Source organism: Sciurus vulgaris (assembly GCF_902686455.1).
Source record: "Sciurus vulgaris genome assembly, chromosome: 6".
NCBI lineage: Eukaryota > Metazoa > Chordata > Mammalia > Rodentia > Sciuridae > Sciurus > Sciurus vulgaris.
Genome location: NC_136466.1, coordinates 49,199,000 through 49,216,267, shown reverse-complemented (window position 1 = coordinate 49,216,267; position 17,268 = coordinate 49,199,000). Strand labels below are relative to the sequence as shown.

At 35.8% G+C, this 17,268-nt stretch overlaps 1 protein-coding gene across 4 annotated transcripts in view; it reads right to left on the bottom strand.

Moving 5' to 3' along the window:
- DMXL1 (Dmx like 1) overlaps positions 1-17,268 on the bottom strand; it is a 183,729-nt gene that overhangs the window by 21,373 nt on the left and 145,088 nt on the right. For all 4 annotated transcript variants that reach the window (XM_079145658.1, XM_079145659.1, XM_079145660.1 and 1 more), the window contains 3 exons: positions 14,778-14,899; positions 14,312-14,453; positions 10,261-10,321 (listed from right to left, as the gene is read on the bottom strand). In XM_079145658.1, the coding sequence (XP_079001784.1) occupies positions 10,261-10,321; positions 14,312-14,453; positions 14,778-14,899 (325 nt within the window). The remainder of the gene's footprint in view (positions 1-10,260; positions 10,322-14,311; positions 14,454-14,777; positions 14,900-17,268) is intronic.

Genomic DNA, 17,268 nt, shown 5'->3' with positions numbered 1-17,268 from the left:
TGCATCGATGTTCATTAAGGATATTGGTCTGAAATTTTCTTTCCTCGATGTGTCTCTGTCTGGTTTAGGTATCAGTGTGATATTGGCTTCATAGAATGAGTTTGGGAGGGTTCCCTCCTCTTCTATTTCATGGAATACTTTGAGAAGTATTGGAATGAACTCCTCTTTAAAGGTTTTGTAGAACTCGGCTGAGAACCCATCTGGTCCCGGACTTTTCTTTGTTGGTAGGCTTTTGATGACCTCTTCGATTTCATTGCTTGAAATTGATTTATTTAAGTTGTGTATGTCCTCCTTGTTCAGTTTAGGTAATTTGTATATCTCTAGAAACTTGTTGATGTCTTCGAGGTTTTCTGTTTTTTTGGAGTATAGATTTTCAAAATAACTTCTAATTATGTTTTGTAGTTCACTTGTGTCTGTTGTGATATTCCCTTGTTCATTCCGAATTTTAGTAATTTGAGTTTTCTCCCTCTTTCTCTTTGTTAGTGTGGCTAAGGGTTTATCAATTTTATTTTTTCAAAGAACCAACTATTTATTTTGTTAATTTTTCCGACTGTTTCTTTTGTTTCAATTTCGTTGATTTTGGCTCTGATTTTAACTATTTCCTGTCTTCTACTACTTTTGGTGTTGGTCTGCTCTTCTTTTTCTAGGGCTTTGAGCTGTAGTGTTAAGTCGTTTATTTGCTGATTTCTACTTCTTTTGTTGAATGCGCCCCATGAAATAAATCTTCCTCTAAGTACTGCTTTCACAGTGTCCCAGAGATTTTGATATGATGTGTGTTTGTTCTCATTTACTTCTAAAATTTTTTTTATTTCCCTCCTGATGTCTTCTGTTATCCATTCATCATATAATAGTGTATTATTTAATCTTCAGGTATTGGAGAAGTTTCTGTTTTTTATTCTGTCATTTATTTCTAATTTCAATCCATTATGATCTGATAGAGTACAAGGCAGTATCTCTATCTTCTTGTATTTGCTAACAGTAGCTTTGTGGCATAAAACATGGTCTATTTTGGAGAAGGATCCATGTGCTGCTGAGAAGAAAGTGTATTCGTTCTTTGTTGGATGGTATATTCTATATAAGTCTGTTAAGTCTAAATTGTTGATTGTGTCATTGAGATCTATGGTTTCTTTATTCAATTTTTGTTTGGACGATCTATCCAGTGGTGAGAGAATTGTGTTAAAATTGCCTAGTATTATTGTGTTGTGGTCTATTTGATTTCTGGAATTGAGAAGGATTTGTTTGATGTACATGGATGAGCCAATGTTCGGGGCACAGATGTTTATGATTGTTATGTCTTGCTGATTTATGCTTCCCTTAAGCAGTATGTAATGTCCTTCTTTATCCCTTCTGACTAGTTTTGGCTTGAAGTCCACATTATCTGAAATGAGGATGGATACTCCAGATTTTTTGCTGTGTCCGTGTGCATGGTATGTTTTTTCCCATCCTTTCACCTTTAGTCTATGGGTATCTCTTTCTATGAGATGAGTCTCTTGCAGGCAGCAAATTGTTGGATTTTTCTTTTTAATCCATTCTGCCAGTCTATGTCTTTTGATTGATGAGTTCAGGCCATTAACATTCAGGGTTATTATTGTGATATGCTTTGTATTCCCAGTCATTTGACTCATTTTTGTTGTTTGACATGATTTGGTTTCCCCTTTATTTGCCTATTCCTTTAGGCTAATTCCTCCCGTTGCTGATTTGCATCGTTGTTTTTCATCTCTTCCTCATGGAATATTTTGCTGAGAATGTTCTGCAATGCCGGCTTTCTTTTTGTAAATTCCTTTAGCTTTTGTTTATCATGGAAGGATCTTATTTCATCGTCAAATCTGAAAGTAAGTTTTGCTGGGTATAAGATTCTTGGTTGGCATCCTTTTTCTTTCAGGGCTTGGTAAATGTTGTTCCAGGCCCTTCTAGCTTTTAGGGTCTGGATTGAAAAATCTGCTGATATTCTTATTGGTTTCCCCCTGAATGTAATTTGATTCTTTTCTCTCATGGCCTTTAAAATTCTGTCTTTATTTTGTATGTTAGGTATTTTCATAATAATGTGCCTTGGTGTGGGTCTGTTGTAATTTTGTATATTTGGAGTCCTGTAAGCCTCTTGTACCTGGTTTTCTATTTCATTCTTCAGATTTGGGAAATTTTCTGATATTATTTCATTGAACAGATTGTTCATTCCTTTGGTTTGTTTCTCTAAGCCTTCCTCAATCCCAATAATTCTTAAATTTGACCTTTGCATGATATCCCATAATTCTTGTAGATTCTGTTCATGATTTCTTACCATCTTTTCTGTTTGGTCAACTTTGTTTTCAAGATTAAATATTTTGTCTTCAATATCTGAGGTTCTGTCTTCCAGGCGTTCTATCCTATTGGTTATGCTTTCTATGGAGTTTTTAACTTGTTTTATTGTTTCCTTCATTTCAATGATTTCTGTTTTTTTTTTTTTTCAATATCTCTAACTCTTTATTGAAATGATCTCTTGCTTCCCTTATTTGCTCCTCTAACTGCTGATTGGTGCGATCATTTAATGCCTGCATTTGCTCTTTCATCTCCTCGTTTGCTTCCCTGATTCTTTTAATTATGTACATTCTGAACTCCCTTTCTGACATATCTTCTGCTGTGCTGTCATTGACTTTTATTGATATAGTATCTAGGATTGTTTGTGACATTTTCTTCCCTTGCCTTCTCATACTGGTCAGATGTCAGTGGGACTTTGTGATACTGCAGAATTCTTCTATTGGCTTATATTGTCCCTGTAGATTTCCAGTGTATCACCTCCCAGCCTTCAGTAGCCTGAAGTCTTGGAGTAACTTGATAATGCAGTGCTTCCAAGGAAAGCTGCCCCTAGTCCTCTACTGGTTTCAGGACTTGGAGCTGGCTCTGTGTGAAAAGGCTCTCACTGGGGGGTCTGCTCCGAGAAGCTAGCCTGGAAAGGCACTTCCCGCCAGAGGGGGCCGTGCTGCGGGCTGCTTGGGGAAGTCCCTGGCTGCCCTGTCCTGGTCCTTGAAGGAATCTGTGGGCAGGAACTCGCCGCCCTGGTTCAGGGAATTGAAGCTTGGTTCTGTGCAGAAAGGCTCTCACTGGGGGGCCGGCTCCGAGATGCTGGAGAATCTGGCCCTGTGGGAGGAGCCCAACGCCAGAGTGCGCAGGGCCGCCTGGGGAGGACTCTAGCTGCTCTGCCCTACTCTAATAAGCCACCCGAATCCGGGTCTGCCGCCTGGGCAGCGCTTCACCAGGTGGGGGAGACTCACCCCGAGGCTCTACTTTGGTCCGAGTCTCCCAATGCCTCCCCTTCTTGAATCCTGGGTTCTGGAGCGACTGGAGATGCAGTCACCCTCTAGTCCGCCATCTTGGATCGCCCGTGGAAAAAGCCTGCGGCCGCGGGTGCCAGGAGCAGGTCTGCCGGAGAGGTCTCTGGCTGCCTTGCCCTGGTCCCAGAGGCTGCTTGCGGGCCGGAGGTCACTGCTGGCTTGGGGACTTGTGGCTGGCTCTGTGTGGAAAGGCCCTCACTGGGCGGTCTGCTCCGAGAAGCTAGCCTGGAAAGGCGCTTCCCGCTGGAGGGGTCGGGCTGCGGGCTGCTTGGGGAAGTCCCTGGCTGCCCTGTCGTGGTCCCTGAAGCAACCTGCGGGCAGGAACGGAACCCACTGCCGGAGTGCGCAGGGCCACCTGGGGAGGACTCTAGCTGCTCTGCCTTACTCTAATAAGCCACCCGAATCCGGGCCTGCCGCCCGGGCAGCACTTCACCGGGTGGGGGAGACTCACCCTGAGGCTCTATTTTAGTCCGAGTCTCTCAATGCCTCCCCTTCTTGAATCCTGGGTTCTGGAGTGACTGGAGATGCAGTCACCCTCTAGTCCGCCATCTTGGATCGCCCCCGCATCTTCTCAATATTAAAAAGCTGAGGTTACTGTTTTTACATCTATGTAACTTTTTGTATTTGCCCTTGAAGTCTTTTAGTTACTACTCTGTCTAAATGAATATTTGTCTCATAGTGACCTGTGATACTTTTTTAATCTTATGTTTTATATCGATATTCTTGACAATCTTCTCCAAATCAAACTCCAAGTCTTTTTTACCTCAAACTATCTTTGGGAATTTTGAGGGTCCCTGGAACATCTTGAAAGAATCTGTTCTGCTGCCCTATAAAGAGGGATGTTAAAATAATTAGGCTGATTTGACATGTTAAACTGCATGAGAAACATTGTCAAATAAAGGTGATGTTTAATCTTCTTAGGTTATGTTTGGATAGACATTATTAAACTTCTAGAAATCTGGAAAATCACGGTATAATGTTTTCATTCACATTTTCAGTTACATTAAAATGTTTTATGGGGCTGAATAATATTCCATTGTGTATATATACCACAGTTTCTTAGTTTCTTTATCCATTCATCTGTTGAAGGGCATGTAGGTTGGTTCCACAATCCAGCTATTGTGAATTGAGCTACTATAAACATTGATGTGGCTGCGTTACTGTAGTAACACTAATTTTTACTGTCACTAATTTTTAAGGTCTTTGGGTAAAAAAGGAAGAGTGAAGAAGAATAATATTATGGCATTTGCAAATAAATGGATGGAATTGGAGAATATCATGCTAAGTGGAATATGCCAATCCCCAAAAAACCCAAAGGCCAAATGTTTTCCCTGATAAGTGAATGATGATATATAATGGGGGTGGGTGGGTGGGGAGTAAGAGAAGAATGGAGGAACTTTAGATTATGTAGAAGAAAATGGGGGGGGGTATGAAAAATGGTGGAATGAGACATCACATACCCTATGTATATGTATGATTACATGAATGGTATGAATCTACATCATGTACAACCATAGAAACAAAATGATGCACCCCATTTGTGTACAATGAATCAAAATGCAGTCTGCAAAACATAAAAAAAATTAAAAAATGTTTTATGCTATAGAAATAATCTCCTTGTCAACTGTGTTATTACTATGATAAATGATTATCAAATTTTTAATAATGGTCATGTTTTTTGTCATTGACAGTTAATCATTTTACCCTGATGCTTTCCTGAAAGCTTTTGCAAATAATTATAACCTTTAAGTGTTTCACCTTCAATGAGATTCATGGAAGTCTTTGAAACATATATACTCCTGATAACTTTAAGATCATACCACGAGAGTAGATGAGAATGTCCAGAACTCTAAAGGTTTTAAAAAACTTAGATTCAGGAAACTATTAATGAAGATTGAGCAGAAAAAGAATTAATTACACGGGACTGAATGACCAAATGAAGAATTTGTTTTTTTATTTTGTCTGATACACTGCTTCTTCTTTAATGTTTTGTTTTCAGGAATAAAGGAAACTTTCTTTTCTTTAGGCTACCTAGAGTTTATAGCAATTTTGTATAATATACTTTTGTAAATGAAGATGAAAAGTTATTTTTTTTCTCCCTGCATGATCCTGCCAGAATTTGGAAGGTATTTCTGAGTAGTCTCATCTTCATGGCAATATAGATATTTGTACAGGTTCAGTAAGAATTTTCTCTCTGGGGCTGACTGGCTTACTGGTAGAGTACTTGCTTAGTAGGGCACTGAGTTTTTGATCCCCAGCACTGAGTAAAAAAAAAAAAAAAAAAAAAAAAAAAAAATCTGTCTCTTTATGATAGGACATAACTGGAAACATTTGTTATATGACCAAGGCTTTGACTACTGACATTGTAAAGAATCAGATGATTACACAGTTTTAAAGCAATTTGAAACCACAAACACACATGCACACACAGGCTTAGTACATAGCTCACTGATACAGTTACCTTACAGATAACTAAGGACTATCACTTCTGGGGTAGGAATCCCAGGATATTTGGGACCTTGAGAAGAGAGGGACTCACCAAAATGTATACAACTGAAGGCTAAGAGCTAAGCAAGGGCTCAACCTTTAAGCTATGCCTCCAGCCCTGAGATTCTGTTAGTTTTCCAGCAAAGTAGACTTAAAAAAAAAAAAGCATATGTGATCAGTCTATTCTTGCTGTACTAACATAAACAAACAGGTCAAGTTTAATGACACTAGGCTTATTTTGCAAATAAATTGGTCTTAATTATCTTTGGTAAAAATGGAGATAGCTGTAGAGTGATAAGCTGTGGTCCTTATATGAAGATTAAACTCTATAAAAACTCCTGAACAAGACCTGATGAGCTACTTGGTTAGTGAATATCCAAATGCGGGGAAGGTGGTACCTTCTATCCCCAACTCCAGAGGAACAGAGGTTCCTCAGGACTCTCCTATACCTTGCTGTATGTACCTGTTCATTAATAAACTTTATAATAATACCCTTTTAATAATCATTATGATTTGGATAAGAGGTGTCCCCCAAATGATCCTGAGTTAATGTAGGAATATTCAGAAGTGAAATAACTAGATTATGAGATGTATAATATAATCAGTCCATTCTAGTTTGAATGGACAAACTGGGTAGTAACTGTTGGCAGGTGGGACATGGCTGGAGGAGGTGGGTTACTAAGGGTATGCCCTGGAAGGGTTCATCTTTCCAGTGTCCCCTTCCTCCTTCTCTGCCTTTTGGTATCCATGAGCTATATAGGTTTCCTCCACTGTGCCCTTCTGCCATGTCGTCACTACTTACCTTGGGCCTAGAGCAGTGGAGTTGGCCCATTATGGACTGAACCTCTGAACCTGTGAGCCAAAATAAATTTTTCCTCCTCTAAATTTTTCTTCTGAGGTATTCTGGTCACAGTGACGAAAACCAAACTAATATAGAAATTTGTATCAAGAGGGGAAAGTTGCTGTGCCTAATCTAATCACATGGTTCAGAAACCTTTGGAACTGGTTTGCAGGAGGAGTTTGGATATGTTTGAAGATGCAAGTTGGAGAAACCTTAGACTGTTGTTAACAGCATAATGGGTCATTCTGGTGGAAGCTCAGGAAAGAATGTTGATAAGAATGCAGATAATAAAGATTATACTTCTGAGGTTTCAATGAGTATTCTATTGGGAATTGAATTAGAGGCTGTCTGTGTTATATTCTGGCAAAGAACTTGTCCAGATTTTGCCCTTGTCTTGAGACTTTAGGTGAGGTCAAATTTAAAGGTGATAGTCTGATCTAGTAGAAGAAATAATCAAGGCAGCACAGTATTAAGGCAGTAGCATGGATTTTGCTGCAACTTTCAGCTAGGTTTACTTTGAGAATCAGAAGCAGAAAGAAGAGCCCAAGGATTTTTAAAACTTTCAGTTTGTCCAGAAAAGTGCATGAAAACTTGGGTTAAGAAAGGTGTGAGAGTTAAAGAGACTGTAGCAACTACAGAGAAGTTAAGGACTTTATACAGACACAAAAAGAAAAATGGTTTGAGGGCAACTTAGGAATTTGCAAGACCACACTCACTGCAGGCTCAAGGGTGTAAAAGGAAAAACTCCTTTGAGAAGAGATTCAGGGAACAACCTGCTTACACTCAGGGTCCTAGGGAATTGTTTGATGTTTAGCTGCCCATGCTCTGCTTTCCAGAGGACCCAGTTACAGCTTCTCAAGCCAGAGACAGACCTTGGCATCATTTACATGGTGTTGGTTCTGCAGGAATGTAGGACACTAAAGTTAAGGGAACAATGGAGGCTTCCATTGGATTTCAAAGGCAGTGGGAAGCCAGGCAAAGTATAGCAGAGTCTGTCCCTGCAGCTGCCCCAAAGAGTGTGATACATGAAGCTATGAAAGTAAAGTCAAAGCTGGAATGGAGACCCCTGAACTAAGAGATGCCAGTAATGTGAACTGTCTAATGAGAAAAGCTGCTGACTGCACAGACAGCCAGTCTAAAAGACAGCCCATGTGCCCTGAAAATGGCAAAGACAAAAGGGCAGGTCTGTCCAAGCCCTGTGCACAGAATATGTCACTGCCATGTGCCCTACATGCTATATGCAGAATTGCCAGACCTGTTTGCCTGGGTGGGTTTTGGTCTTGCTTTTGCCCCCTTCCTTCTGTGTATGCTCCCATGCCTCCCTTTTGGAATGGGAATGTTTACTCTCTGACATTGTATACTGCATATATGTAACTTGCTTGTAATTTTTAAAGGGACTCAGAATTTACCTTGAATCTCAGATGAGAATTTAGAATTAGACTTTTGAGGCAATGTTGGAACTACAGGAACTCTTGGAGATGGACTAAATGCATTTTGCACTGTGAGATGAACATGAGATTTTTGGGGCCAGGGGCCAAATGCTATGGTTTGGATTTGAGGTGTCTACCAAAAGCTCCTGTGTTAATGCAGAAATATTCAGAGGTGAAATGACTAGATTAAGAGAACTATAACATAATCAGTCCATCCTACTTTGACTAACTAGACAATAACTGTAGGCAGGTGGGAGATGGTCTGAGGAGGTGGGTCACTGGAGGTATGCTCCCTGCAGCCTCTTCCTCTTTTTCTTTCTGTTTCCCAGTTACCATGAGCTGAGTAGCTTTCACTGTGCCTTCTGCCATAATGTCATGCCTCACCTTAGGTCAGAGTAATGGAATTGGCCCACCATGGACTGAACCTCTGGAACCAAGAGCCAAAATAAAATTTTTTTCCTCTAAGTTGTTCTTGTTAGGCATTTTGGTCACAGCAATAAAAACCTAACTAATGCAATAATAAATTAGCAAATGTAAATGAAGTGTTTCCTTGAGGTCTATGAATTGTTAAGGCAAATTAATCAAACCCAAGGAAGGAGTCATAGGACCTTGGACTTATAGCCAGTATGTGAAAAATATAGGCAAAACCCCAATACTTATGACTGGTATCTGTAATTGAGGGCGGCCTTGTTGGACTAAGTCCTTCACTGATGGAATCTGATTCTAACTCCAAGTAAATAGTATCATTAATTGAAATGAATTAAAAGACACCCCACTGGTATTAAAAGAGTTGTATTTCAGTATTTCAGGAAACTTACACAGTTTTACACTTAAAAGTGCAGAGAGTACTTTTAAGCAATGGCAAATATTCCTTGTTGTGGAAATATTATTATTTAAGCTCTCTATATAAAATACATTCTGACTCCTCACCCTTTAGGCTTCATGACTGATTTTTAGATCACATTAGTAAACTGTGGATAAAAATATATATATACCTCTAATGTTGAAAAAATGCAATGTAGGAACAACAGACTAATCTTTTAAAGTACATCTCTAGTGTATGTATCAGAAATTATTCTCTTCATTATATATGATCCTCTTAATCCTTTTTTGGGGAAAAATATAGAATTTTGATAACAGATGTTTATAGTACTTTATGGTAATTTATCAGAAAATAACACTGATTTTGCCAATTGTATGTTATTGTAATATCTCCTATAAGAAAAGTTGGTACAAATTTTTATAGGTTATTAAATTGAAGGTACAGGAATACATCTTTTTTTAGAAAAATAAGCATGATAGGCTTTTAGTCAATAGGGGTTTTAAAATTTTTTTAATCTTTATTGTATTTATTTTTATGTGGTGTTAAGGATCGAACCCTAGTAACTCACATACTAGGCAAGTGCTTTACCACTGAGCAAAACCCCAGCCCCACATGAATACTTCTTAATTGACATATCCTACTCTTGTTACTATACGGTAGGAGAACTTGATTTATGACATAAAAATCATACTTTAAAAACTTGGAATACTCCCATAACAATATGAGTATTAATTCCAATCCACCAGTTAATACCTCCAAAAAGTTCCCCATAAATTTACGTTCTTGGCTAATGAAAGAGAAACTCTGGAGATATCTAGGAAGAAAAACTGAAAAAAAAAATATATATGTACATAAACACATACATATATGTATATCCTGCCTTACAGTATGAGTTAACGAATAACCATTTTCTATACTTACCATAAATGTGTCTGATAAAAGACAAACTGACAAAAATTAATAAATTACAAACTGATTATAATCATGCAATAAATGACCAAGGTCTAGTGAAAGTCTGTGTAATGAAAGATGACACTAATCCTATTAAAACAATAATTATCAGCTATAACACTAATGAACCCAAAAATATTTAAAGAGATAAGATGTCCTAATTTAGAAATATGCAGCCAAAATGTTACAATTTACTGCACTAAGGTAGCCTTCTCTATTTAATTCAGTAAAATACCTTTTTCTGTTTTTATCCAATTTTGAAGGGAAGATTATATTTACTAGCAAACATTCTCCATCAAAGTAGAATAAAAATGTCTTTCAATTGAAACTTAAAGTTTCCCATGAATTTCTTATAATTAAAAATTGCTAAAACTAGATATAAAAATAAGAACAAATCATTGCTAATTATTGTCAACTTACAGTAAGGAAGAGTTGGATGAGAAGTCATTCTTCTGACATTATTAATGGCTTTCTTAATCATCTGGTAAAAAAGAAGAATTATTTTATAGTTTCAATAAAAAGGATTAAACATTTCAATTATAGAGATGGGAATGTGGCTCAGTGATAGAGCTCTTGCCTAGCATGTGTGCAGCCCTGGTTTCAATCCCCAACACCACAAAAGTGAGAATAAATAAAATTTTTAAAAAGTAAAATAATTTACATTGTGACTTGAAATTCAAATAACTTTATTTTTATGTGACAAGTTCCATTATGAATAAGAAGCATACTAAACAATTAACAATATTAATATTAATATCAAGGGGCTGAGGTTGTGGCTCAGTGGTAGAGAGCTTGCCTCGCATGTGTGAGGTACTGGATTCAATTCTCAGCATCACTTATAAATAAATGAATAAGGGCTGGGGATACAGCTCAGTGGGTAGAGTGCTTGCCTTGCAAGCACAAGGCCCTGGGTTCGATCCCCAATACTGGGGAAAAAAAAAAAAGGTTCATTAACAAATGAAAAAAAAAGATAAATATTAAAAAATTTAACAGTGTTGCTGTCCTGCCAATTCTTGTCTGATTGTACTAAATTTATTGGAATAATCATGAATAGCATAAAGTTAAAAAGACAGAGCATGTGAAAACAAAATGATAAACAAATTCAAAAAAACTTTGATAGTTTGAGACAATTAACTCATTTTATTTTTTATTTATTTTTGGTACCAGATATTGAACCCAGAGATGCTTAAACACTGAGCCATATCCCCCCATATCCCCAGCCCTGTTTTAATTTTTATTTTGAGACAGGGTCTCAATAAGTTGCTAAGGCCTAGCGAAGTTGCTGCGGTTAGCCTCAAACTTGGAATCCTCCTGCCTCAGCCTTCCCAGATGTTGGGATTAAGGCATGTGCAATCACACTAGCTATTAACTCATTTTAAAATCATGCTTTGGATGATTCAACTAGTCTATCAAATAAGAGTAAAAAATACACACACAATTAAAGGGAAAATTTAAATTTATAGACTATTTCCTACTTATATAGCATCATAACTATGGTAGTTATATGTTAACCTAAGTTTTAGTATCAGTCTCAGATTTTGTTGCTATTGTGCTCTGGGTTATTAAATTGTTCAGTTAGCTTAAAATTTGTATAGAAGGTGAGGAGCAGGTAGGGAGAAAAGAGACTAGGCCAGCAGAACTGGTGAGGGACAGAAAAACTAGAACATATAGAGGTATGCAGTTATACTCTAAAATAGCAGAAGCTGGTCATAACAAGTACGCTTTTTGTATTAGTATTTGTCAGTCAATCTCAAATTTAAATTCCATGCCCTTAAATATGCCTAAAAGTTCCTGTTCTTTTTTTTCATCTTTTTGTTTTTGACTAAAGACACAAACACAAATTAAAATTTTTTTCTGAAAGCATACGTTGAACATTATAAGAAAAAAAAATCATTAACTACTAAGGAAAATTCATATAAAAGAGAACAACCTTATTCTATTGGCCTTGCTCTCTTGAAAAGTGGATGGGACAATCCCAATATTTATGTTCACAAATTACAATAACCAAAACTAGAAAGCTGTCTTTCTAAGATGTAGACAGAAAGAAAATTCAATCATAAGAGAAATTTCAAAGATAATTTCTTTAAAATGAGTATAAACAAATTTTTCTATTCACTGACAGTATTTCCAACTATTCTTAGAGATCATCAATCTACAAGGCAGGAAGAATCCAAGCTCTAAAAGAGCTTACATACCAGAGGGTACAAAAAGATACCTAAATAATGATGAATTGCTGATTGCAACAATTAATAAGTACCTTTATAAAGATGATAAAATTAGATAATGTGTAAGATGATTGGGGATACAGTGACAAGGGACAGATGTCTTTACTAGTAATGTGAGGTAAATCTCCAGGAAAATGAGTCGAGATCTGAATGGTAGAGGAAAAGAGCATGTTAAGCAGAAGACAAGGCAGAAGTTCTGATGTGGCAGTAAGACTGATGAGTTTGAAACAGAAGCCAATGTAAACAGAACAAGAAAAATCAAGTGGAGAAGGGAGACAAGGCTACAGAGACAGGCAGGGGTTAAATCTTATAATGCCTTAGAGACCATGTTAATGATTTGTTCTTTTAAAGTTGTTAAGGAAAATCTGAAATTTTTAGAGGGGAGTAACAATCTGAATGATGTTTTAGAAACATCTGTTGCTCTGTATAGAACAGGGCATAAGAGACCAGTAAGAAAGCTGTTAAAGAAACCATATTGTATTCTCTGAGGCTGGAGTCAGGGAAAACAAACAAACAAACAAACAAACAAACAAAAAATCCCTATTATTTCTATATTTCTATGCATATCTTCTGTATATTCTCTTTAAAATTGCCTTTAAAACACTAAGTAAATTTCACAAATTTAAACATATCTGCTAACTGAAAGAATCTAACTATATTAACCAGGTTATTTCATTCGGATAATTACTAAATTGCCTTTCAAATTCAATTTAATCCATAAAACACTGACTCCTGAAATCACTAAACTAAGAGGAGTACAGTTTTAAATCAAGCTCTACCACAAATTTAACAGAGTGACAAATTCAAATACTTGAACTTTTTTTAGAACTCAAATTTTATCTAAAGAATGACTAAGGAGCAAAACAGCTACAAGAAATAACTCAAAGAATTATATGGTTATATTAGCTATAAACTGCATTAAGTGCCAAATATTAAAAAGTATTATTAAAATGATAAGCTTTTCCTTCAACAATTACCCATACTAATTATAAAAGACTTTTTTTTTGGCGGGGGTTAGGGAAAATATTTTACAGGACTTATAAAATTTAAAAACAAAAACAAAAAACCCTGCCACTTTGAAAGTCACTGAAACAATATGTGGGTTTCCTTGATTCTGTGGATCAATTCCTACACCTTAAGTATCAATAAATGAAAATCTTGAAGGTATAAATATAGACCAACTCTTAGGTGATCAGGGTTCAATAGATTCCCCCTTCTCTACAGAAAAATTTGTGTCCATTCATTTTTATGTCACATTTTGGTTAATATTTTTTAAAAAAATTATTGTTTTTGTTTGAGAAAAGATATATTTGTCTCTGAATTAAGAAAAGTCAAAAAAAAAAGTAAAGTCAAACTATGGACCATTTTTAGTTGGTACTATTAAATATTTTCTAGATCAGGGTTGGCAAACCATTCTTACTGGACAATAAATGTATTAAGTTTTATGAGAATTTAGTTTCTGGTGCTGACATTTAGTACTGCCACTGTACCATGAAGGCATTCATAGAAAAAATATATATAAAGGATTCTGACTGTTTTCCTATAAAATTTTATTTATAAATGTACACTAAAATAGAATTTCAACAAATTTTTACATACCACACAATGCCATGACTTTTTTTTTAGACCCACTGAAAAATTTAGGGTCAGGAATATAGCCTGGGTTAGAGCACTTGTCTAGCATGTATAAGGCCCAAGCACCTCAAAACAAAACAAAACAAAACAAAACAAAACAAACAAAACAAAAACTGCTCTTAGTGCTGTTGTTATTTAAATATAGACTATGGGAAAGTTTTAATCTATGCTATGGGCCATACCTTGTTTAAGCCTGCTCTGGACTATTAGGTTTCAAAAAAAAATATTAATTGAAATTTACTTCTTTGGTTTTGAAACAAAGCATACTTTTGAAACAATTTTTGATACATTTTCAAGTGAAAACATTTTTTTTCACCATTAAAATTTACAATTCTAGAGGCTGAGGTTATGGCTCAGTAGATCAGTGCTTGCCTGGCATGTGGAAACACTGAGTCTGATTCTCAGCACCACATAAAAACAAACAAACAAAATAAAGGTATTGTTATTGTGCCCATCTATAACTAAAAAAATTTTAAAAATTCTACAATTCTAGCATGTAAGACTTAACTAAAAACTTAAGAAGTTTTTTTAATAATCTTTTTTTAATCCATTAACCAAAAGGGAAAAATGGTAGAGCTACACGAAACCTAAATATCTTTAACTTTACATACCACAGATGCTCCTCTGCCAGTCTGTGTACTACCAAGCCATGGCATGTTGATTGGAGTGCCAGGATTGCTATGTGTATATGGCGTCGTACCCTGAACAGCTGTTAAATCATCACGTGCATGTATAACCAAGAAATCTTCTGATCTATAAAGGAATGTCAACCAGAATAAACAACCCATAGTTCCTTATTTCTTTTTTATGCACCTAAGACCTCTAATATTTTGACTATTTCCCTTTAAAATTAATTTTCTATGACTCTTACTCACAATAACTTTCATACCCAAACAACTTCCATTCCCTTTACTTACTCTTTCTCCTAACTCTTCTTTTTATTTTTGAAGCTTCTGCCACCCATTATTTACTCTTTACCATAACAGGCTCTACTCTGCTTATACTTTAGTAATAATCCTTTAAAATAGTCCCTCATATTATATAACATTACTGAATAAAAACAAAGTATAAGGGTACCCTTTGGTTTCCAATTCTACATCATCATCTACCCAAGTATAGATCTGTGTAGCCAGAATTCCAGAAACATCCAGTTCTTGAACATCATGGCTGGAAGCAATTGCTATGCAATTTCTATTTGCCTGAAAAATAAATCATATGGTAATTTTTAAATAAGAAAGCACAATGGGTATATTGGCTACTTCTGAAAATAATCTCTAAAAATAATACTTTAAGCTTATTTAACCAATTAAACTTTTAGTGAAATAATCATAAGCTTGAACTTGGAGATATGTTTATGTTCTAGGAATCCAGTATATCCCACAGAAAGTCAACTATAAGTGGCAGTACATGTATCACTTTATTTGTTCTCCTGGCACTCTCTCTAGTCTGCTACAATGCTTATCTCCTTAAAGTTTGCACAACTCAAAAACATGAAGAGACCAGGTTTAGTGGCATACACTGTAGTCCCAGCTATTTGAGAGGCTGAGGCTAATGTGGGAGGATCTCTTGAAGAAGACAGAATCCCTGAAAGCTAGAGAAAAGTGGAGGAGATAAGAAACTACAGACACAATGGTTAATTAGTCAAATAAAATACCAACAATGTCTCCTAAAACCTTTCAATCTTAGGTAAGAAAAACATAAGTAGGAAAGATTATCATAGAGAAAAGTACAGAGAAGGGAAAATAGAGGAAAAAGTATTCCAGAAGAAATCACAAATGAAAAGTTGGTTAGATTAAATTATGTAAAATTTTTAAAGATCTATGAATTAAAAATGCACCTTTCAGGTTGGGGACATAGTTCAGCTAGTAGAGCAGTTGCCTAGCATGAGCTCAGCTCTAGGTTTGATCAGCAGCACTACAAAAAAATAAACACATCTCAAAGAGAAAACAGAAAGATACTGACAGCAAAGAGAAAATAATTTCTATTAATATTATGTGAAATGCTAATACTTTAATAAGAAAAAATTCTTAAAAAAAGGATAACTAGACTATTGGAGATGACTCTCCTTGAATGTCTTGTGAATCACTGACTTGCCCCTTTTTTCTGGCAGGATCATTCCCGGGATGTTTATACAGTGATAGTTTTCTCCTTCCAGAAAAAATGTCAGGTATGCTTACTGTCCATTAGAAAAGACCTGGATTCACTAACCTGAATGATCCTCTTCTGTAACATGACCTATTGCATTTGCAGGTACTGTTTCTATATGGTTCTCTGTTTTGTTTCTTTGTGAAAATTGTAGCTCAGAGAACCAGTGTGAAAATGATTATATTCTGACTACTGTTCCTGTTGTTAGAAATGAACAGTCTTTTGTCTGTGATTCAGGAATCCTGGGTCTTCAAACAGTACAGTATCCATTAAACTGTGAAATTAACTTGTTAGCTTGCATATACGGTCAAATCTCAGAACCTTTACAATTCTTGATAGAGGTCCCAACTAAACAAATGGGAAAAAGTTCAATCTCAATGATATTTTTAAAAGATGAAATATAAAGCAAAATGTATTATTTTTCAGTTAAAACTTAACAAGGAGTAAAGTATCAAATCTGGAGAATAATTAAACAAGTATACTCATACAAGTGAATGGCAGACTTTAAATAGGTGAATGACTACTATTCATTACTAGTTATTTATATGCATCCCCCAAAGAGAAATAAAGCAAGTTAGTTGTATAAGATAGACTATTTAAAATAAAAATTTCTTCAGGGGAAGGAAGATGAGTAAGGTATAGGCAAAAATTTTGTATTTGACATATGTATACCAGGTGATAAAGATACTACGATGTAAGAACTGCTTGACAAAGGGTCTAATTCCAAATTTCCCTGCTTCAAACAGAGTTAATCATTGTTCAACTTTGCAAAGAAAATGAGCTGAAAGGTACAGGGAAATAAGAGAATGATAAAGGAATTGTCTAGGAGAAATCAGAGAGACAGCATGAGAAGATGAGGAACTAATGGTGTAAGAATTTCTAAATGAATAAATCTACAGGACACACATCTAAATTACACAAAATTTTTGCAAATTAGGAATATATGAACACACACACACGCACTTTTACACACACATATGCTTTCTTTAAGTATCCTTTAGGAATACAAGAAAAAAGATAACATCTATCCTTTAAATTAATGAAAAGGAAACAAAAGAAGTAACTCAAAACTACTCAGTAAGGCAACAAAGAGAGATAGAAGGGGGAAATAATTAAGACAAATTTAAACACTGGACTCATATCTAAGGCTACCTTTACTACTGGAGCTTAAAAACATCTCTAAGGAGAATGTTAAGTCTAAAGAAAACATACTGAATGGGAAACTATTGGTAGTGTAAATCAAAATGAGAGAACTTATGAGTCACAAATAGGCTAAAATTTAATCAAATATTAAGAATTATATTTAACATACTCTTAAGGAATATAGAAAACATTTTCTTTGGGATAGTTGCTATAATCTCACATAAGTTCTAAAGTTAATGCATATATAAATACTTGATATCTTTCTCTGTATAGTAATGAA